The 22218-nt window shown below is 41.9% G+C and overlaps 2 protein-coding genes across 2 annotated transcripts; both read right to left on the bottom strand.

The window, feature by feature from the left end:
* Window positions 1–513: 513 nt before the first annotated feature.
* LOC306974832 (uncharacterized protein C14orf132-like) lies at window positions 514–3338 on the bottom strand. Its single transcript, XM_079572227.1, has 2 exons — window positions 3061–3338; window positions 514–838 (listed from the first exon to the last, which is right to left on the bottom strand). Exons 1-2 carry the CDS (start codon window positions 3085–3087, stop codon window positions 608–610), a joined length of 258 nt encoding a protein of 85 aa, XP_079428353.1. The 5' UTR covers window positions 3088–3338; the 3' UTR covers window positions 514–607.
* A 357-nt stretch (window positions 3339–3695) lies between these two features.
* On the bottom strand, window positions 3696–11230 carry ufl1 (UFM1-specific ligase 1). Its single transcript, XM_079571651.1, has 19 exons — window positions 11011–11230; window positions 10725–10870; window positions 10574–10602; window positions 10236–10333; window positions 10043–10157; window positions 9832–9962; window positions 9186–9244; window positions 8956–9102; window positions 8410–8585; window positions 8065–8244; window positions 7833–7959; window positions 7629–7751; window positions 7337–7457; window positions 5731–5897; window positions 5523–5653; window positions 5360–5440; window positions 4800–4885; window positions 4273–4453; window positions 3696–4071 (listed from the first exon to the last, which is right to left on the bottom strand). The coding sequence occupies exons 1-19, from the start codon at window positions 11085–11087 to the stop codon at window positions 3895–3897; spliced, it is 2352 nt and encodes a 783-aa protein (XP_079427777.1). The 5' UTR covers window positions 11088–11230; the 3' UTR covers window positions 3696–3894.
* Window positions 11231–22218: the final 10988 nt, after the last annotated feature.

Below are 22218 nucleotides of genomic sequence, written 5' to 3'. Positions count from 1 at the left end.
AATTTAGTCTTAAAGTGGACAATGGACATATGCAAAATTGATTTCTTAAGCGTACACCATGTATAATTGCATTCCCGCTGTTTCTTCTTCTACAGTGTCAGCGCTTGTCAAAATTGTCAAAACCCACAACTGTCCTCCACTTTATTAAAGCCCATTATCCAACATTATATCGGTTCTGATTCGCTCTGCTCAAAGTGTGTTTATAAGTCCTCACCAGCTTTAGTGCCTGTATTTCATTACTATTTAAAACCTACAGACACAATATCAAAATATAAAACATAAAATGTCAATTCTGAGGCACCCAAAATAATGTTTTTGAGTCTATTTTAAGCCCCATATGCATGATATGTCCTTTTTAAGGAAGGTTTTGCAAAACTTAATTGAAACTACGGCAAGTTTTATACCATAAATCAGGAGTTCTGAACTGTGGTGCTCAAACTCCATCTGGTGGTACTCATGGTTCACTGAAGTTCTATCTGAGTGATTTTTGCTTTGGCCAGTTCTGGTTAGTCCTCATTGTTTTACTGATTTTGCCTCCTTTTACAGTTGGTTAATTCCTGGTTCATGTGGTGTGTGGAGGTGGTACTTTGTGTGCACTGTCATGTCCTCAGAAGGTGAACGCATACACCACCCCCACCACCACGATGTTCGCGATGGTGGCGGTGATGGCGATCCACAGCCAGAGGGCGTCTCTGAGCCTGGAACGTGGCTCCTCCGCTGGGTCCGGGCCGGACAGGGAGGCGGCCGTGTGCACACTGAAGGAGGAGTTGTACAGGGAATGGTCCGTGCTGTAGTCGTCTGTGGGAGAGTCCATGAAGGCACCGGTCATCACTGGGATCTACGGCAAGCACAGCAGAACACTTCAAATCATGGGAAGAACTTTACAATATAGGCTCTGCTATTAGAATTATTATGGTCTTATTTTTCCAAACCAGGGGTGTCTAAACAGAAAGAGCAGCAGGGTTTTGTTAATGCAAATGGAACTAAACTAGAGTGACCAGATGTCCCAGTTTGCCCGGGATAGTTTCCATTTTGAGCCCTCTGTCCCATGTCCCAGTGGATTTCTCAAAAACCATTGATTTTTTTCTCATTTTTACACAATTTTTGTCCCAGGTGTCCCAGTTTTCCATTTTTGACTGGGGTCTTCGTGATTTTGGCCATTTGTGCTTCAATAGCTGCAACTAAGCACAAAGGTATCACTTCACTGCTGATTGTTCCATTAAATTGACATTAGACTCTCACAGACAAACAATTTACCATTTAAGGTGGTGGTGGTGGGGGGGAAGCAAAATTCTCGTTGGCTCTCAGATTTTCATGTGGGAAATTTGGTCACCCTAAACTAAATGATTTTAATTTTCATTGCAATCCAGAAAAAATACTGAGTCTGAGTAAAACTTTTAGTGTAAACAAGCAAACATTTGGGGTCATGTCAGCCCTGACCTTTCCCCTCAGGAGTGGTCAGTAAATTGGCCTCTAGTTTGTGTGTTTAACCAGTTATTTGACTGAAAGTGCGAGAAGAAGCTTCTGAAGATATAAGCCTGCAACCCAGTCCAGTCAACAATATTTAAATCTCTACTGCCATGGAAAGTCCTGTGAAGACTGAGAACCTTCACAAAAATATATTATTGACACATTATAAATCTGTCAAATCATTCTACTTTCTTGTTAAACAAAGTTTTGGAGTACAGCCACTGTTTAAAGACAAAACATTTTTTCTTTAACAGACAGCATATTCTATTCTGTATCCAGAAATCCTGAAGGAGGAAATGCGGGCTCCAAATGCGTATTAAAAACCCTTAATGACCTGTGCTCTGAGATTAATAGGGGTCGGCCTCGTCATTTTTCATGGGTAAAGTAGTGCTTAATAATATATTAATGTGGCCATCCGTCATGTTGGCTGGATTATATTCTTGAAAAATGATAATGATAGTTGCATGACCTCCGCCTATTTAAATGCGCACATCATAATAAATTGAATTAGAGTTTTAGGGATGACCAGTTTACATGAGTCATGCAGTGCGTAAATATACTGTATTAAAATGTCATATGTCACTGCACTAGTACTAAATGGTATGTCTCGCGCTTAAAAGGACACATCCGGCACAATATTCATGGAAAGTACGAGTGTTTTTTTTGTAGCCCACTCATTTTTTGGACAAGCGTTCCTTTAGTACTAGCTCCGTATCTCTGGGTTTCTCTGAGTGAACCCTTAGGGCAGTAGTGCACTCAGCCAGGGCACCATAAGCTGTCTTCTGGTCGCTGCACTCAAATGCACTCTGGTGTTCCTTTCACTGAACATTTATGGCTCGGAGAAATGTACCTTATACATGAAATGAGCCGGATGCCGTCAAACAAAAGTCTCTGGTGGCAGAAATAGACGATCATGATGAACGAAAGCTAAATAATTCAGATGTATTTTTGATAACAACATGAGAAGCATATTATGAGTGCAAGAAATAATAGAAGGGACCCTGTGGATAAATGAATGATTGAGCAGTCTGGGATCTTCCAGGTTTGGAGAGAGAAGAAAGAGAATAAATAAAGGGTTATCAGGGTTATTATTTATCTGACAAACATGACAACAAAAATTAACCCTTTAATCAAGCATATACACATTTTGGCCTGTTGGGGCTTTACTGGATGGGACAGTTCAGAGTGAAAGAGGGGGAAGAGCAGGGAGAACGCTCTTCAACGCTGGGACCGGAACAGTGTCCTGAGTATGTGGCAGCAGCGTTATCCACAACTATGGGCATGTACTTGGGTTTATGTGCATTTATCATGAGCATGTGTGCTGTCAAATGTACTGTAATACCTTCTTTAACCCCATATAGTTCATCTATATTTTGTTTCTTTTAAACTAAACTCCATAGAAGTCACAAACAAGTAAACAAACTCAAATTCAACGCATGTTTACATCAACATTTCGTGTTTTTTCACTGCTCATAAACGTACACTTTCCCAAACATAAAAAAAAGTTTTGGGATTTTATAATTAGAAGGGAATAATTTGACATTATAAGCCAGATTCTGTCAAGTGCATGTGCAGGTGTGTGTGTTTTACCTGCGCTGCCATAAACGACAGGTCCATGTTCTTTTTTGTGTCCTGAAGCTGGACTCTTCAGTGGATCTTGAAACTGAAGCCGAAGGTGCGGCGTTACATTGTCCTCACTCCGAATTCGTCCTTTAAAAACTACTCAGGGCTTGTTCAGCGGACAGTGCGGGGTGCAGGGATGGGGAGGCAGGAGTCTTAAGAGGAGAGACAGAGGGAGGGGAGAACTTCAGTTAGAGTTGAGAATTTCTCAGACCCTGAGGGCTGCTGCACTGTTGTGTGGCCCGTTAGCACCCTCTAGTGTTTAACCAGGAGTAGAATGAAAGAACAGATTCTCTTTTACGCGCCTGCACTGCAACTTATGTACACTTAAGGCCCTATACTTGTTTTTTTTTGTTACCACACAAACAATGGAAGAGAGCATACATCTTCTGAATTGTTAGTTGTGGTTCAAACTCATTCCTAACTTCCCAGATACATTTGTGACCTCCACAAGAATCATCTTCAAAGTGAACACTACCACCACAGAAGGTGACATTCAGAAGTTATTGTTCATGTGAAGGTGCCTTTCTTGTGTACTGCAATATCAGTGGCAGATTAGCTCTGACATTATCTCCATAGCCCTGCGCTGGAATGGGAGTGTTCATGTTTACTGTGGGTGTGCAAACCAGACAGCAGACAGCTCGACATAAGACAGAGTAATCTTTTAATTATCGTTTGGACATCACAGCCTCATTGAGGATTTGCATAAACAGGAGACATCCCACACAGAGATTTGCCTGAAATCATTTGCGAATTACATCCACGAGGGTCAATCACGAGCATAGTCTTCCATTGGGGGGGGGGTTATTCTTCAGTCTTCTTCTGGACCAGCTCTTTGACCCGGGGAGTCAGAGCCACGATCTGGGTGCGGACCTCCCTGGTCTCCTCGTCGGGCTCCTCCTGGTCCCCCTCGTCCTGTTTGCGGCTCACCAGCTGCTTCACCACCAGGCTCTGGTACGACGCCAACAACTGCTGCTGCTCCTGAAACACACAGATACTGTAACATTAATAATCTGCTCCACATGTAACGCCTCGCGCTTAACAGACGGACACTGTTCACAGCCAAGAATGTGAGAACATCTACAAATAATATTCATTAGGGCTTATTATTGCAGGCATGAATGACTGAAGCCTCCACATAAAGAGCTCACGTGCACCCTCTTGTGTGTGTATGCGACGTACTGCGGAGATGCGGCCGGTGAGCGTCCCAATGATCTGGGGCACACAGCGTCCCGGGGCGTGCAGCATGTTCTGGGTTTGGGCCTGGAACAGCAGCACACTGGTGAGGTGCAGGACCAGAGCCGGGTCCTCCGTGTCCCTCAGCTGCTCCAGGAGGGCCTGCCGGTGCATGAATAGTGTCTGTCTGCACATGATACAAACACAAAGCACGACTGTTAAAACATGCACTTCAGAGCTGATGTGACTGGTGAATTTCTCCATTGTGAGAGCAATAAAGTCCCATGTTATCTTAAATATTTAGTCATTCATAAAGCCCTTATAGGACAATGGTTCTCAATGGGTGTACCATTAGGACCCGCTTTCAATGGATCATGACAAGCCTAAAAAGTGACCACTCTGTAAATGTTTTATTATTGAAGTAATGAAGGAGCAAGTATTAACCGATGCTTTACCAATGTGCTACCAATGTGAATAATGTGTACTTATTATCAAATGGGACCAAATCTGGAATTTGAACAAGTGTCAAGTACCTCTCTTTCTTCTTATCGGCCTTCTTCAGCATGAAGCCACACACCTCTGCTGAGCTCTCGATATGCGTCAGGAAATCTTCAATGGACTAAAAATAGGGGACAAAGATGGTGGATATACAATAGATTTATATTTTTAAAAACAGTGGGAGAAGTGATGTTCCGAGTGAGTAAACCCACTGTCAATATACGCAGTTCATATGTACTAACTTGGCCAGGCCTAGGTTTGGGCTAAGAAAATCCCCATTTGTCTTATTACGGTCAAGCTTAAATTTCAATCAATTTTTTACTATATATAATATATAATGCCCAATTAGATAAATATATAGATTTTACTAATTTGACTGAAACAAAAATGAAAGCTTTCCACTGCAGTTCCCTTTGATTCAAAAAGTTCTATTTCCCTCCTCAAACTCCAAACCAGGGGATATTTCTGCTGGTAGACATAACAATTAAAAAGCGCCATGCTGATAATTGATGTCGATCGTTGTTGAGATGACTGTTTTATAAAACAAATGATCAATTGCGCTGCATGGGTAATAAATTAGAATTCAGCTACACACTTTTCCATTGAGAGCATTGTGCAGCTTCATCAGAGGCCCCTTTGTCTCCTCTTGAAGTTTGCCAATAATCTTCAGCCGCACCTGAAAGGGAACAACTGAGACGTTAACCTGGAACCTCCACATGCAATGTCAGCGTTTATTTGTGAATCAGGCCTCCTCTGACCTCACTGGTGATGGAGCTGGGGTTGTCCATAGACATCATCATATCTGCGGCCAGGAAGTTGACCAGAATGTTGGTCACGTCTGCGCACACAGTTCTCAGCACATGTTTGGCGATGTTCACCTGAGTCTCATCTGCGAGAGGAAAAAACATTGTTGCATAGAATCAGAACCCATGCAGACAGCATATTAATGTTTTGTGAGTGTTTTACCTGAGAACAACTTGGTGCCCTTTTCGAACAGCCGGATGTTGTTGTACAGGTTGGAGATCTCCTCCTGGAGGTCCTTCATGCTCTTCTTTTTGCTGGCACCTGTTGTAGAACTACTCGAGGACATGAAGACTGTCCTCAGCACCTCCTGGTAGTTTTTGGTCAGAGGCCTGAGGGATAAATAATAATAATAATAATAATAATACATCAAACTTGTATAGCGCTTTTTTGGACACTCAAAGACGCTTTACATGGGAGATAAAACAAAACAAAAAGAGGGTTTAGGAAAAAGCTAGTTTGAACAGGTGGGTTTTGAGTACCGATTTGAAGGTTGGTAGTGAGTCAGAGGAGGAGGAGCTTGTACTGAATACGATATTGAACGGGGAGCCAGTGGAGCTGTTGGAGGACGGGGGTGATGTGTTCTCTGGACCGGGTGTGGGTGAGGAGGCGGGCAGCAGAGTTCTGGATGTATTGCAGTTTTTGGAGATGAGTGGTGGGAAGTCCGTAGAGAAGGCTACTGCAGTAGTCGAGTCTGGAAGTGATGAATGCGTGGATGAGGATTTCAGCTGTAGACTGGGTAAGGGAGGGGCGGAGGTGGAAGAAGGATGTTTTAGTGATGTTGTTGATGTGTGTTTTGTATGAGAGGGTGGAGTCCATTATGATGCCGAGGTTGCGTACAGAGGGGGAGGGGGTGAAATTGTGACCGTCAATGAGGAGGGTAAAGTTCTGGACAAAGGGGAGGAGAGATTTGGGGCCAGTGATGAGGAGTTCTGTTTTATTGCTGTTGAGTTTGAGAACGTTATTGTCCATCCAGGTTTTGATATCGGAGATGCAGTCAGTGATGGTGGAGAGGATAACCGGGGTGATGGATTTGGTGGAGATGTAGAGGAGTCCATGGTGGCGGATGATCTGACCGAGGGGAAGCATGTAGATGGTGAAGAGGAGGGGGCCGAGCACGGAGCCTTGGGGGACACCGTGGGTGACGGGGGAAGTGTGGGAGTAACAGTTGTTGACAGAGGCGAAGTGATGACGGTTGGAGAGGTATGAGGTGAACCAGAGGAGTGCTGTGCCGGAAATGCCAATTGATTTCAGACGGTGGAGGAGGACAGTATGGTCTATTGTGTCGAATACAGCGGAGAGGTCGAGGAGGAGGAGGATGGATATGGAACCAGAGTCTGCGGCAAGGAGGAGGTCATTTGTGACTTTGAGAAGTGCTGTTTCAGTGCTGGGATGTGAACGGAATCCGGATTGAAATATTTCGAAGAGCTGAGACGAGTGGAGATGTTGGTGGAGTTGGGTGATGACTGCGCGTTCCAGAATTTTTGAAAGTAACGGGAGATTGGAGATGGGTCTGAAATTGTCCAGGTTGTCAGGGTTGAGGCCGGGTTTTTTCAGGAGGGGTGTGATGGAGGCAAGTTTGAGCGGGGATGGGACTGATCCAGAGACAAGGGAAGTGTTGATGATGCTGGTGATGAGTGGGATGAGAGTGGGCATGCAGGTTTTGAGGAGGGGAGATGGGATTGGGTCAAGCTGGCAGTTGGATAGAACCATGACAGAGGACTAACCGGGGGAAAGTAGCAAACGGCAGGAGCAGACCGTTTAAACTTACCGCGCCAGTTGCTCAGCCAGCTCTGAGAGGATCTCTTCAGGACAGTCTGCGAGGCGCTGCTCCAACACTGTTATGATCTCGTCCTCTGCCATGAAAGGGACTTCGGTTTGTTTGTTGCGATCTGAAAAAAGACAAAATAGGCTACAGTCAACTACAAATTCAACAAATTATATTTTTTTAAAATCTGCTAGACGGCTTTTTCATTTATTTGTGTTGTTAAATTATCTACACTATTCAGCCAGTTTATTCAATGCTCAGACTGTCAAGCAAAACAGTAGTAATGTGCACATACTCTGTTGAGAAGATCCCGTTTCCTCATCGCTGTCCTCATCTTTCCTCCCTTTCTTTTTGGTTTTACGAATGCGGATCTCTCTGGCATTTCCGCCGCCGCCCGCTTTCACGCTGCCACTGCCCTCTGGAACACAGCAAAATTCAAAGCTTATCATTGCCTCGCAGACAGACACAAACAGACAAAATGTATAGAGCATTGGCGAACCTGTTGCCTTTTTCTTGCGATCCGCTTCCCTTCTCTCCTTTTTGGATGAGGTGGAGCTCTCCGTCAGCATGGATGCCTGCTTTATGTCATCCTCGGTAATCAGAAAGACCGGATTGTTCTTGATTTCCTATGGGTTTTAGAACAAATAAAAAGCACATTTCCAGGCTTTTCATTTCATTTTAATTGTAGAGCAATTTGTACACAAACCAAAACATGCAAAATAGGGATGTACCTTGAGAGCCTTTTTCTGCATGTCGTCGTCAAACAGAGAGAGGCAGCTGCTGAGGAACTTCTCGCTGACCACCACAGTTTCACCCAGAACTCGAGCCGTAGACTGAGCGTTGATGTTCCGCATGGCCTGACTGATCAGAATCCCCACGTCCTCCACAGACAGGCAGCTCGGGAGAATGGGCTGGACACACAAAAACAGAAATGAGGAAGGTTTACGTTAACAAGTCTGCTGGCTTGAGAAAGAGACGAAAGTCAGTATTTGCCATCAATAATCGTTATAGTTAATGTCAATGAGGAAATACAAATGAGCATCTCCGAAGTGTCCAATGTGAGTCTAGAAACGGACCTGGATATCTGTCCATGAGGCCGAGCTCACTGCCTCCTCCACAGACGCCTCCACCTGGTCCACCAGACCCTGCCCCACACAGGCCGCTCGCAGGAACAACAGTTTACTGGACTTGTACCGCTTCTTTATGTAGCTGCTGGGGTCAGGGATGCCCAGTCGCACCAATGAGTCAAACTCTGAAGCAGAGAAAAGTTTTTTAGAAAGCAGGACAGAGGGGGAAAAGTCTATAGGGAAACAAATATTAATGTCTCTGGTACTGTATAGCACCCTGCTTCAATCAAGTTTTTTGTGAGTTCAAAATTATCCAAATGTTTGCGTTTGTATCAAGTACGACGGGGTCTGTAGGGACAGGACTTCTCTGGAAATCCAATTCTGAACCGCAGTGAAACTTCTTGGACAAAAATACATAATGGAAATGACACATAATGAAGCTAAATAACTTGCTGAATAAAGCAGGGTACTGAATTGTAACCAGGCAAGTGAATTAAATTGGCGTTTTGTTTTGTCTGAGCCACAACCAAAGCCGCTAAATCCTCTTAACCGTACCTAAGTATCCGTTCTGCTGGAGGAAAGAGTCCACCCAGGCGTTCTGTGTTCTGGCATAAATATCCGGGATATAAACAGCTTTGTCCTGTCTGCCTCCAACGACCGCTCCTTTCAGACGTCCAGTATTTACCAACTCCTCCAGGACAGCTGGTGAAGACAGCGCTGCCATGTTAGAAAACTCAATACTCCAGACAAACTGTCAACATGCCCAGTCACTGGGCCTTTCTTACAGTAGAGGAGATGCTCCTGGAATCCAAATGCCCCAATCATGCTGCTGACAGGTGTGGGCCTGCACAAAACATCAAACGGAGCTACTTTCAGTACAACTCCACACTCCACAGAGACCCTGCAGCAGACTCCATAAGTGTGAAACAAAATCTGAAACTCAAGCAACATTTCACCACGAGCATTTGGGTGAATTAACTTTGGGCTGTCAACCTTCAAGCAAAAGTTGAGACATTGGAATATGGAGTGCTGTGCAGCAAACTTTCAGAATGGAAATCCAACAAATCCAATAAAATGGAGTAGGCATTTTCTAAATTACCCTTCGCTTACTTAGATTGGGAATATTGTTATGCTGCTACTAATTGAATTTATCTATCTGTGACTTGCAGCCCAAATGATCCTAATGAATAAAAAATAAACAACTGTCTACACTGTGGTTGTCAAAGGTTTCCATTGTCCGTACTTCAAAGGATTTTCTGATTGTACTCATGTAAAAGGAAAGATCAAAGAATAGTTATCCTATTCTTAAAAATGCATAACAGAGCACAGGCTCTAGTAGTATGCTAATAGTTTTCCATTTTGGTCCTTCAAAGTAATAAATAGTGTACAGCAAATCTAAACTGATAAAACCAAAACTAATTTGCAACCCACCGTGTTATTGCACTGAACAGTCCCTGTATTCTGGCCTTGTGTCGGGCCACGAATGCCTGGGTAAAGATTATGCCCCTGTTGTACTGGTCCATCTCTCCCTGGATGAGTTTTCCCAGACGCTTGGACAGCTCCTGGATCGCACAAGCAAAAAAATGGTTAATAACATACACAAACACACTACAGCGATTCCAGAAACAGGCGTGTGAGCCACCTCAGTGAGGAAGTCCCCTGGCAGGTCATAGCTCTTACACAGCTCCGCAATGCTGATCAGACCAGCCTCCTGAAGTTTGTCGTTCACCTCTTCGGCCAAACGGTCCAGGTAAGCACTGCAAACAGAACATGTATTCACTCACGCGCGCTTCTTTGAACTACAAAACAGAACTGCTGCGATCATGTATGCTCACTTGTCGATAAGCTGCCCCAATACAAGCTGTACTCCTCGGTCAGACTTGGCGATGTCACTGGCTCGGCTTTCAACATGCACCCAGTCCACGTTAATGATCTGGGATGGAACAAAACAACCATTAGGAACTGAACTGATGAAATTTAACAAGCTGGGGTTGGACATTGTAGATTGTAAATTTCCCAGGCCAAAATATGTTGGGAGTGTATTGCAGGGGTACATAATCAAAAACACCAGTAAAATATGTTTTGATTGGAAAAGTCAGGGGCCGGTTTGAATGAAGTCACGGGCTGGAAGTGGCCCGCGGGCTGCCTGTTGGAGACCCCTGGGAAAACCCACCTGCTGTAGGTCCACAATGTTGACCCGCCCTGTGACAAAGTGGAAAACAGATAGGTTAATATTTGATATCAAACCTGTGGTGGGTAATATAGAGAGCTACACACAGTTGTGGAGATGAATTTTCCATATGTCACAGCTGAGCTCAACTCACCTCCGTGCACGTAGAGCTCATCCCGGATCTCTCTGCTGATCTGGGCCGGAGTGATGTACTCCTTCCCATCCAAAGTATGCACCACATCCAGTTGCTTGTCCTCCACCAGTTTGTTGATAATCTCAATGCAATTCCTCTCTGACAGCCTGTTTAAGGGGCAGATTTAGACTCAGATTTAACGCCAATAAACAGCAAACCAACACTCATTCAATGCAGTGACTTCTTTCCCAGCTTCTGTTAATGCATGTGTCAGGAGTTGGCTTGCAGTGCTAACAGCTGCACTAACCTTTGCACTGTTTCTGCAAACTGTGCTCGCTGAAAATCCGCAGCTAAACGGCGAATTTCCTCCCAGTCCGCCGCCATTATTGACTTATAAATCCTAATAAATGTCACCCCTGACTGAATCTGTGGCTAAACAGCCTGAAGTGAGGAGGTGTGCGCTGAGCTAACTGTGATCTGAAGCTAGCTAGCCACACGTCAACATTCAGTGACGCACTACGGTAGCTCAGGACGGACAAACCACACGGCAAAATAATATCGGTGCAAATACCACCCTCTTAAAGCTATGTACAATAATTATGATAACTTTTTTATTTAGTTATAATATAAACGTAAATGCGCTTAGAATGGTTTATATCAGAGTGTTCAGCGGTTACTCAGACTGCAGTGTTAAGGCTAGCCTCTAGAGGTCAGTAGACTACAGGGGATGTTTGATGGTGGAAGTAATTAAGCAATGGAGCTAGTCAGGTAAAATACATTTATTTGTATTTATTTAGTACAGGCTACTGTTTTGCTTGTTGACATTTTTTCTACTGCATAATTTCCAACGTGTCACTTTTTAAATGAGCTGCACAGCGTTGGGTTGTTGTCCCTTAATGTGAAAATACTCTCTTTCATACAGGCAGAGACTAATCAGGGCCCTGCAGCCACTCTTAACATCAGAGGAAAGTTGTAAGTAGATTTGCTCAAACTTTATGATATATTATATGCTTTGGTGAGTTACATTTTTTGCCTCCAGCTCAGATTAAAATGACCACTCAAGGTAGAGGGATATAATGCAGAATTATGAGATTAGAAAATGTATGCAGGCATCGTGGGTGGGATATATAACACTGTAATGGTCTAAAATGGATGTCCTTTCAGATTATTATTACATTCTTTTGGGGGTTTATCTTAACTCATGCTTTCTTTGTGTAAATGGTACAGGGGACAGGAGCAGTTTGACTTGATTTTCTACTTCAGGCTTGAAGAAAAGAGACAAGCTTCAAGTGTGAAATAATATGGCTACGGTATCCTGTGACTGATTGTGTTGCCAGTGAATAATGTTAGACTTATGTTAAGGAGAATAGTTTCAGATTTAAAGTCTGTGCAGCACAAGAGATCAAGAATATAGTGAAAATGCACAGCCATTGCGTCAACTTTCCAATGTAGATTACAAGCGTTCCCCCAATATGTCTTATATTTACGCTTTTCAAAGACTGTTATAAACAGTCCTCTTGAAAGCAGAATAAGTCTTATTCCTGACTTCAACAGCTCAACAAATGTAGGTCACATTTCCACTGTGAAGGAGCCGCATTGTGAATATGTTCAAAGAGAAGTGTATGGCAGAGCAACATTGAGTAACGCCACATCCAGTCATTTTCCAGAAAAAAATAATAATTTAAATTGGGTGCAATTCCCTTCAATTTACCTAAATGTTCAGCTCCCCCAGGATAAGCGTAATAGCTAACAGACAATTATGACTGACATGAACTGGCTCAAAGACTTCAGAGTTCATGATCAAATGTTATACATTTAATGCTATCATACAAATTCTCCATTTTCCTGCGTCACTCCTGATAAATACCTCTAACATTGTAGTGTCCAAATATTTTTTTTTAGGTGAACGGTATCTCCAGGATTTAACCTCTTAAAGTGATTGTCTGTAAGTTTGCAAAGTGAGCAGAGATAAGAGTGAAATCAAAGGTGTCCTCCCAGAAAGCCTGTCCTAGTTTGCAAAATGAGGAGAGCAGGAATAGAACTTTCAAAAGTAAGCCGTAAAGCTCCTCCCCCTCCCTCCTGATTGGACCTGACAGGCCAGCTCACAGGAAAGCGCTTCTCATTGGTCAAAGTTGTATCCCGGGGATTCTGATTAGTTGTAGAAATCAGCAAAGGGAGGGGCTTTAGAAAAGATATTGTTTTTTAATATTACTTATGTTAGGCCAGTTAAGTAGCGAATAATAATTTGACTGTTTTGGACTACACTACCCTCCTCTGTACATGACTGACACACACGGCAAAATAAAATCATGCTGCAATATTTCATTCCTTCAGGCCGTTTTGATACTTTCTGAACGTATGCTAATATTTCCCCAGCCTAAAGTGCACCCCGGGGAGTTGCCAGCTGCTCCCGACGCGACTCTGTGTGGTGCCACTCGTCTCTTCAGGTTAAAAATACAGGCGAGCGAGAGAGGGCGCGAGGCGTTTACTGACACCGGCTGGATTCCCGACACCTCGGCGCTTCCATCGCGGCTCCGTGAGGGGAAAGGATGCTCCAGGTGCAAGTGGGCGGCTCGCTGCTGAGATTTCAACAGCTGCGGCGGGTGAGCGATCGTGGGAGGAACGCACTTATATCCAGGACCTCGAAAGCACCGCGCTTTCAGAACAACAACTCCTGAAGTCTGTTTATTTAAGGGGATCTGGGCACAACTACAAATGCATAAAAAGCAGCCAAGTTGTTAATGATTTCTATCGCAGATCTCTCAACGCTTTCCCTCTGTGCGCTACTTTATAATCATGGCATGAGATTTAGGCCTCTGTGCTTTGAGGATACTTGAAAAATTATGGGGTTTGTAGTCAAGATGACGCTTCAATGCAAATATAGAGAATCAAAGAGCTTCCAAATTGACTTGAGTTACCTAAATGTTTTTATTGATCGTGTTCATATAGAAACTCAATCTTTTCATGCACACAGGGAAAATACATCCGTCTGACTTATAATAATGTTTTTTGAGCAGAGGCCAGTATTCCAACCGGAGATGTACAGACAAAAAGGTAACATTAAAGTGATGGTCTGCAAGTTTGCAAGGTGAGGAGAGAAATTTGAAGGTAAATGCCTCCCTTCTTGGACCAGAAAGTTTTCAAAATGAGAAAAGCAGGAACAGAATTTTCAAAAGCGAATGATCAAGCTCCTCCCCCTCCCTCCTGATTGGACCTACCAAGCTGGTTCACAGGAAAGGCTCGTCTCATTGGTCAACACGGGAGGATACTAGACTCTCTGATTAGCTGCAGGTATCCGGGAAGTGTAACCTGTGAAAACTTTGCCAAAAAATAATTGATGTATATTGGTACTTCCTTTACACCAAAATACAAAACCAGATGGTCGATTTTGCACATATTATAAAAATTGTAAAACATTTAGACTTCCAGACTATCACTTTAACTGAGGGAACAAACATTTAAGAATGAGGTCACCCATTTGCACCCCTGTAGGACCGAGACACAGTTGATCTGATGGATTTCTCCGCGACGAGAATCAATTTCACGCTGTATTGTTGATTGAATTAGTGTTATTATTTTGTTACGGCGACAATTAGACGAACAACTTAATCAAAGTGTGTAGCGATCCGAGTAGCTGGAGTCACAGCGGGATGTGATCTATTTGAGAAGCGTGCCAACGTGAGCGCCATTTACATGCGAGACATTATTGTTGTCAGCTCGCTCTCACGTATGGAGCGAGAGGCCTTGGCGATGAGCTGAAGGAAGGTAATGTTATTTGCTCCTTGTGAAGAACAGGCTGAGGTGGCTGGTGTGTTTCTGCTGCGGTGGAAAAGGGGCAGAGGAGGGTTGTGGTAATTGCTGGGTTGCAGGTGACATGACAGTGTTCTAAAGGCCTATAATATTATATAGAGGAAAAATGATTTTGTTTTAGAGGAAATTCTTGGTCTTATATAGAGAGATCATGGACCCAGTGACTGATATTAATGATCATTTTTGCAATTCATACATTTTCTTTGTAGATACGACTGACATCATCACATTCTAGAACCTGCAAACCAGCAATTGGGTAAAAAACAATATCTATTTTTAATGACCTTCAAATAGATAATACAGTAATAGCTAAGGGTCTGACAATATATAGATTATGTGATATATTGTGATATTTTGCAACACGAATTGATACCTTTTTACGTCGATATTGATACAAGAATGCATAAAGAGACTAGATGCAAGTTGGTCATTTTATACTCATTACTGCCACCTTTTTAGAGTCCCTTTAAAGGGACTATATAGAGTTTAAAAATGTTAAAATTATGTATTTTCCTCCCCCTACATGTTCCAGCAATGTCCTGAGGTGTAGAATGAGCTCAGACCTGTTTCCCACAACTGCGTCTAAAATCCTGCACTGTCACTTAAAAAGGTGCTACTTCGGGTCCGAGGTAACTTGCATCTAGCCCCTTTAAAGAGGCTTACATCTTAATTCATAAACTGCTAAAATTATGAGTGAAGGAAGTCGTGTTACTTTTAACAATGTGAGTTTAGTAGAGTTTCAACCCATGCCCCACACCTTGATTTAGGCTTGGGACGTTGAGCCAACTCTCCCACAATAAAATGTTGTTTTTAAAGGTACAATTGTGGAGAATTATGAAGCTTGACTTAAAAAGTATCATCTCTCGTGATGTGTGTGACAATTCAACTAGAGGCCTGAGTGCCACCAAAAATGGGTTTGAGGGCTGTACACTTTGGGCATTTAGAATCAGACATTTTATCTCTTGAAGCTGAACCTGAGATCAGAGGCTCCACAATTCTGCCCGGTGAACATCTATCACTCAAATACCAGAGACAGAAGGGTATTTGAGGTTTGGTTATTGCAGTCGTCAAAACCACGATTGCGATTCAATATCGATAAACCTTGCCGCCCCAAACCGCTCTCACAGTCTGTAACAGTCAACAATACAGTCATAGAGGGCAGCACTAGAACACTCACACAAATACTACTTTATTACTTTAAGGATATTTTTTATAATTGATTGACTGCGGAATTCTTCCGCAGTCAATTATTGGTTTTCATGTTCTTTATTATTATTCCTCTTCCATCTTTTTCCCGATTTTCTAGAGCTTTCAGCACCTTCATGCTTTGTGCAATTTATGCAAGTTATGCATCAAAATGTTCCGCATGTTGAGGAGAAGGGTGCTATTACTTTTGGGACTTCTGCAACTTATGTTTTTTCCGCAATCGGCCAAAATGTCGGAGATTTTTCCCATTGACTTATAATGGGGCTGCCGCAAATCCATGCTTTTCTGCACTTTTTTCTGCATTTTCTGCAATTTCTGCACTTTGTGCATGTTCAGCTTATGCAACTTGTGGGTTTTGAGAAAAAATTGGCCTTCTGCAGATTTCCAGTTTTTTTATACGAGAGTTTGAAATTTTTGCATTGGTGTGTATGTGGACCTGTCGCATTAGTGTGTATGGGGGAATCCAGCCAATCGGGAAACTCCAGAACTTTCAGCCATTTGTGCAGCTTCTGCCAATCAAGCACTGAGGCCATTTCAACAGTTTGACCAGTTTATGGAATATAAAAGTTTATGCAATATTAACAATGTATGCAAAGTAACCACTTTATGGGATTTAACCAGTTAATGCATTTTAAAGCGTTTATGCAACTTAAGAGTTTATGCCATTTAGGATTTGTGAATTTTAAAGCGTTTATGCAATTTACATAATTTATGCAAATTAACCCATTCATGCATTTTACCACTTTATGCAGTTTATACAGTTTATGCAACATGACATTTTATGCATTTTACCAGTTTATGCAAATTTGATTATGCAATTTGAACAGTTTATGCAATTTCTGCATTCGCTTCCCGCATTTCCGCAGTCAATCGCAATGGCGCAGCCATTGCATTTCTAGTTATTATTCCTCTTCCATCTTTTTCCCGATTTTCTAGAGCTTTCAGCACCTTCATGCTTTGTGCAATTTATGCAAGTTATGCATCAAAATGTTCCGCATGTTGAGGAGAAGGGTGCTATTACTTTTGGGACTTCTGCAATTTACGGTTTTTCCGCAATCGGCCAAAATGTCGGAGATTTTTCCCATTGACTTATAATGGGGCTGCCGCAAATCCATGCTTTTCTGCACTTTTTTCTGCATTTTATGCAATTTCTGCACTTTGTGCATGTTCAGCTTATGCAACTTGTGGGTTTTGAGAAAAAATTGGCCTTCTGCAGTTTTCCAGTTTTTTTATACGAGAGTTTGAAAGTTTTGCATTGGTGTGTATGGGGGAATCCAGCCAATGGGGAGACTCCAGGCCTTTCAGCCATTTGTGCAGCTTCTGCCAATCAAGCACTGAGGCCATTTCAACAGTTTGACCAGTTTATGGAATATAAAAGTTTATGCAACATTAATAATTTATGCAAATGAACCACTTTATGGGATTTAACCAGTTAATGCATTTTAAAGCGTTTATGCAACTTAAGAGTTTATGCCATTTAGGATTAATGAATTTTAAAGAGTTTATGCAATTTACACAATTTATGCAAATTAACCCATTCATGCATTTTACCAGTTTATACAGTTTATGCAACATGACATTTTATGCATTTTACCAGTTTATGCAAATTCGATTATGCAAATTAAGCAATTTATGCAATTTGAAGAGTTTATGCAATTTCTGCATTCGCTTCCCACATTTCCGCAGTCAATCGCAATGGCGCAGCCATTGCATTTCTAGTTGTGAATAATATTAACTTATTGGTTAATTTATTCCCTTTGGTTATTGACACCAGACGGCACATTTTCAGTAAATCAAAGGTAAATCATACAAATATGGAGCATGTCGTTGGTTATATAAATGTAAGAAAAAAGTATCTTAAAAGTATGGAGTGAATGTACAATTGTCTCATGTAAAGCGCTTTGTGACCATGTCTGTGAAAGGCGCTATATAAATAAAGATCTTCTTCTTCTTCTAAAAAGGTTAAATAGGCTCTTTATGTGCAACGTATCAATTCGTTATCGTGGGCCATGTATCGCATATTGTATCGAATCGTCACTGAGGATATTATCATGTCAAAAAAGGGTTTTATTTAAATGGTTTAGGAGACAGACTTTGCAGACCAGTGCGTACTTTCAACTCCAGAACAATTTGGTAAAATAAAAATAAAAAATCTTTCCATGTTGTTCTTCCAAACGCCACTCGAAGTAATGAGCTGTTTCACTGAGCTCTAGACCTGTCAGGTCAAAATGAGATTGACCGTTTGAATCATTGCACAGGCCAATTCACTCCACAAAATATGTTTAAAAAAAAAAAGCGAAAAGTGACATTTGTTTATTTCCAAGCACCTGTTCCTGGTAGAATAACAAAAACATGGAGAGCAGTATTTCTCCCTGGCCTGGACTGAGTTGTTACTGAGAGTAAATTGAGTTGGAGCTCAGTCCTGACAGTTTGCCTCTCAGATTGCATCATATGGTGTTTCAGAATAATGCAGCCCTGGAGAAAAAGCCTGGCCCGCTGTTACAGACAGCAGATCTGGACCGCTGATCTAATGGCACGCCAGGTTTTATGTTGCAATAAAAATACACCTTTTTTCCCTCCACGATCCGGCAGCCTAATTAATGAGTGATGAGCTCTGGCGGTGCTGTCACTGTGCGTTACGGAGAGAGTTTTACCCTCACGGCACTGACGCTTTCCGACGCTTTCCAACTCTTACTGTCTTTATTTTCGTTTTACATGTAATAACTGAAAATAATGGATATGGAAAAATGGATAGGCTAACCCTGTGCCCCATAGAGATCGCAAAAAAAGATACATGTCATTATGTTGCTAGTGTGTTTCCTGTATCAAAACATGGCTGATTCTGCTGTTGAACATTTTTTTTTTTTTTTTTGCCTCAGTTCTCATACTTGCTCTCCTAAACCTTGTGCCTGTAGCCATTCGAACTGCTGTGAACCCTTTCCACTGCGTCATGAAATATCAGACCACGCTTCTTCTTTTTTGGTTGCATCATGGGCCTTGTTCGTTTTGGGTCAAACACCTAATCTCTGAACCTGTCTGAATTGGCCGCTGTGCCGGGCGACCTCCCGCTGGCCTATGGAAATGAGGTCTCAGGAGGAACAGACTTTGCCAACCTTCCCCTCCAGCATTCTCATCATCGCGGCGCTCTCAAAATGCTAACCCCGACACATTTGACTTGTGGAGACTGCGGGCTAACTAGCTCAAAGGGGACGGGGGCAAGTGAGTTGGTTCATTGTTCTCAGCGGGAAATGACTTTCTCTTTTTCAGCTACGTAGCAGAAATAAATATTCATCGATAAAATGAAAGAAAATGTGACACATAAGACTAAATAATATCCCCATTTTGCATTTTCCATTGACTATATTATATAATCTAATGGTTAAAAATCACATTCTTGTCACATTCGAGAACTGGAGGCCTCTATTCCGGCTCCTCACAACAAACCCTTTCTCTAACCTTAACCATTCCTGACATGTGCCTAACCGGACACAGGTGTGCAGTGTTACCATGGTGTTACAGTGTTACTCTATAGGCGCTTAGAAATGGTGTTTAAAAGTGTTATTATTTATGGTATGGTATGGTATGGTATGGTATGGTATGGTATGGCATGGTATGGTATGTTATGGTATGGTATGGCATGGTATGGTATGGTATGTTATGGTATGGTATGGTATGGTATGGTATGGTATGGTATGCTTTTATTTGACAGGGACAGTGCACAACACCACATTGGCCAAGACTAAGTCGGGAAAGATCCTTGGTGCCAGGTTATAGCACAGTGTGCTAATATACACCTGTAGTTCCTTAGGCAGGTTGATGCGTTTCTAATGACAGCCCGCATATTTCCGGTGGCCATTTTGAACACCGAAGTGAAATGAAGCAGTACTACAACATGTATCAATATCGGGATGACAGTGACATTTTTATTTACTCGTACTCGTTGCTCAAGAAGATAACTGTTAAAACACAGCCCCAGAGAGCGCACGTTTATGTGAAGAAACCAGCAAATGTGGCACAGACGTAGCAGCTCTGTCTGTCGGGCTACAGCAGGATATATTTAAGATCTGCTTCACTCGTCAGACTAAATTAACACGTCAGAGAGGAAACAGAAAACCTTTCTCTGATTTTTACAATTTGTCATGTCAACAGAGTCTGAGTCAGTTTTTAAGCTGCTCAAGACATTAGCATGCTACCGGTTAGCATTTAGCTTCAACCATTGACAGTTGATTCAGTCAACTAAGGAAATACTACCAGCATGTCATATCCAAGGCTAAATGTTTGGAGTGTGGTTCAGGGCTTTCTCTTGGAGAGGTCACAGCTGAGCTGTTGAAGTTAAATGCTAACCGGTATTTGAAATGGCCGTCATAACAACAAAAGTCACATGACAGAAAAGCATGTATAGTAGGGCTGCTTAATTATTGAAAAATTGGTCATAATTGGTCATAATTGAAATCACGATTATTCAAGCGATTATTTGTTGCCTTTAAAAAACGTGAAATGCGAAGGGAAAATAATCCCAGCGGCCTGAAATAATGCTATATAATGCATAATAAAGTTTGCTTTGCAGAAAAAATACATTTAAAAATTGAAAAACCGTTTATTGTAATAATCGAAATTGTAATCGAATTTCGATTAATTGCACAGCCATAATGTATAGTAGAGAAGATGTATACATTTACAGAATTAATGAACTGTGAATAAATTGAATACTTAATAATGTTTATAAAACTAAGTTACATGTTACATATGTATCACAACAATCAAGATTCACTCAAATCATTCTCTTACAATCTGCATAGCTTTCTCTCTCATTCTCTCACTTTGAACCCTCCCGTTCCCTCCTTCATCCTCTCGCTCTCTCCTTCTCAATCATTGATACAAAATAGACTTTTACATCAACTTTCATCCACGTCATTCAATGCCACTTTCAACCTTAATGTGAACACGTGTTTTGTTTGGACAGCAGCCTTCTCTTTGTTAGACGTGCAAATACGGGAAACTCTGTGCAGGCCAGAATCTCTGTTGGCAAACGATTCCAATGACCTATGGCCACAGAGGAGAAGGCTGATTTGGTGAGTGCACTCCTACATCTGTCCTGTAGAGGAAGAGCATGTGGCGAGACAAAACCTGAGAGGCGAAGCACTATTTAAAAGTTGAAAAAGTAGGCAAAGATGAACATAAATTACCAAATTATCAACATTTAGGAAAGTGTATTTGGCAAGCACATGACAGTGGTTTCTTGTCATGAATTTTGACCTCATGTTAATATAAAGACTGTTTGAAGGGTGTTTTGCAGCCAGGTAGTCATACAGTACAGAAAACATGGCATTACCATAGAGTTTAAATGCAGGCGTGAGGCCTCAGTTGTTTTGTGCCTAAAATCTGAGAGGTTCCTCAAGGTCTTGACTTACAGTATCTGTCTTCCACCATATTTTTCAGTCTTTCTGTCAGAGCTCATATTCTTCTTTATGTCGAAATAGCCTATTGTAAAAAACAGTTGTGGAAAGCCTTTTTTTTCCTTCTTTTTTTTTACTTTCTCAACGTTATTTCAATATAGTCATCAAGCGTAGTTCCTGCTTTTTATCAATCAATAGGTGAAAGCATAGAAGTACTTATTGAGCTTACATCCTCTGGCAGTGTTGGCTCAGAAGTGTGTGCGTGGCGGGTAGTTAGGCAAGTCTCTAAATAGCATCTCGATGGCGCGTCTTGTGTGGGCAAAGCAGTGGAAGTGAAGAAAATCGCAAAGCTAAACTGAGTCCCACACCCGACACACTAAAGCCATTATCTCGGCCCATTCACTTCATCTATTTTTCATCGCTGTTACTTCAGTCGCGAGATACACACCGCGTCGGCCATTTATACTGAAAACATACAGACGAGCCTATTGGAAATTCTGCAGTTACGGATATGGCGGCGGTAATAGCTTAGACATTATGCATTTTTACTGTAACTGTCTGCTGGTATATTTTGAATGTACATTTAGATGATGTTGCTATTATATAATTTATGTTCAACTCTGACAATGTTCAAATCCAGACTGAAAAAAGTTCTTTTTACCAATGCATATGACTGAAAGTATTTTATCTGCACTCTTGCTTATTACTGTAATTGATTAATTTTTTTGTTGATGTTTTTTATTGATTCTATTTGCTTTCTTGTATTTATGCAACTGTGAAGCACTATGAATTGCCTTGTGTATGAATTGTGCTCTACAAATAAACTTGCCTTGCCTTGCCTATTAGTGAGCGCACTTGACTGCACATGTGGTTCACATATGGCCAGGCTGCTGAACGCAAGAGCTTTTTAGCATTTTTAACCCTTCAGATCTCACATGTTCTCTCTAGTCATTTGTTATTCAATAATGGATATAATGGATGCCCTTTCTGTTACAATCAACCACATGTATCATAATATTCTATCAATCTGAGGAAACATGGCCTTAAAGTTTGAGATGTTGTCCCAATGTGCATGGTGCACTGTGAAGAAAAGACTGGGCCAG

The sequence above is a fragment of the Gobius niger genome, assembly GCF_951799975.1.
Source record: "Gobius niger genome assembly, chromosome: 15".
Classification (NCBI taxonomy): Eukaryota; Metazoa; Chordata; class Actinopteri; order Gobiiformes; family Gobiidae; genus Gobius; species Gobius niger.
Note: the sequence above shows the minus strand (reverse complement) of the source record. Positions and strands in the feature narration are given on the sequence as shown.

Bases quoted from the DNA above. Each gene is read 5' to 3' on its own strand.
- LOC306974832 (XM_079572227.1), bottom strand. From the start codon at position 3,087: ATGGACCTGTCGTTTATGGCAGCGCAG. The intron at 839-3,060 runs GTAAAACACACA...TGCTTGCCGTAG, and splicing joins TGTCGTTTATGGCAGCGCAG to ATCCCAGTGATGACCGGTGC.
- ufl1 (XM_079571651.1), bottom strand. From the start codon at position 11,087: ATGGCGGCGGACTGGGAGGAAATTCGCCGTTTAGCTGCGGATTTTCAG. The intron at 8,586-8,955 runs GTACGGTTAAGA...TCTCTGCTTCAG, and splicing joins CCAGCAGAACGGATACTTAG to AGTTTGACTCATTGGTGCGA. The intron at 5,441-5,522 runs GTCAGAGGAGGC...GTTCCCTTTCAG, and splicing joins CCAGCTCCATCACCAGTGAG to GTGCGGCTGAAGATTATTGG.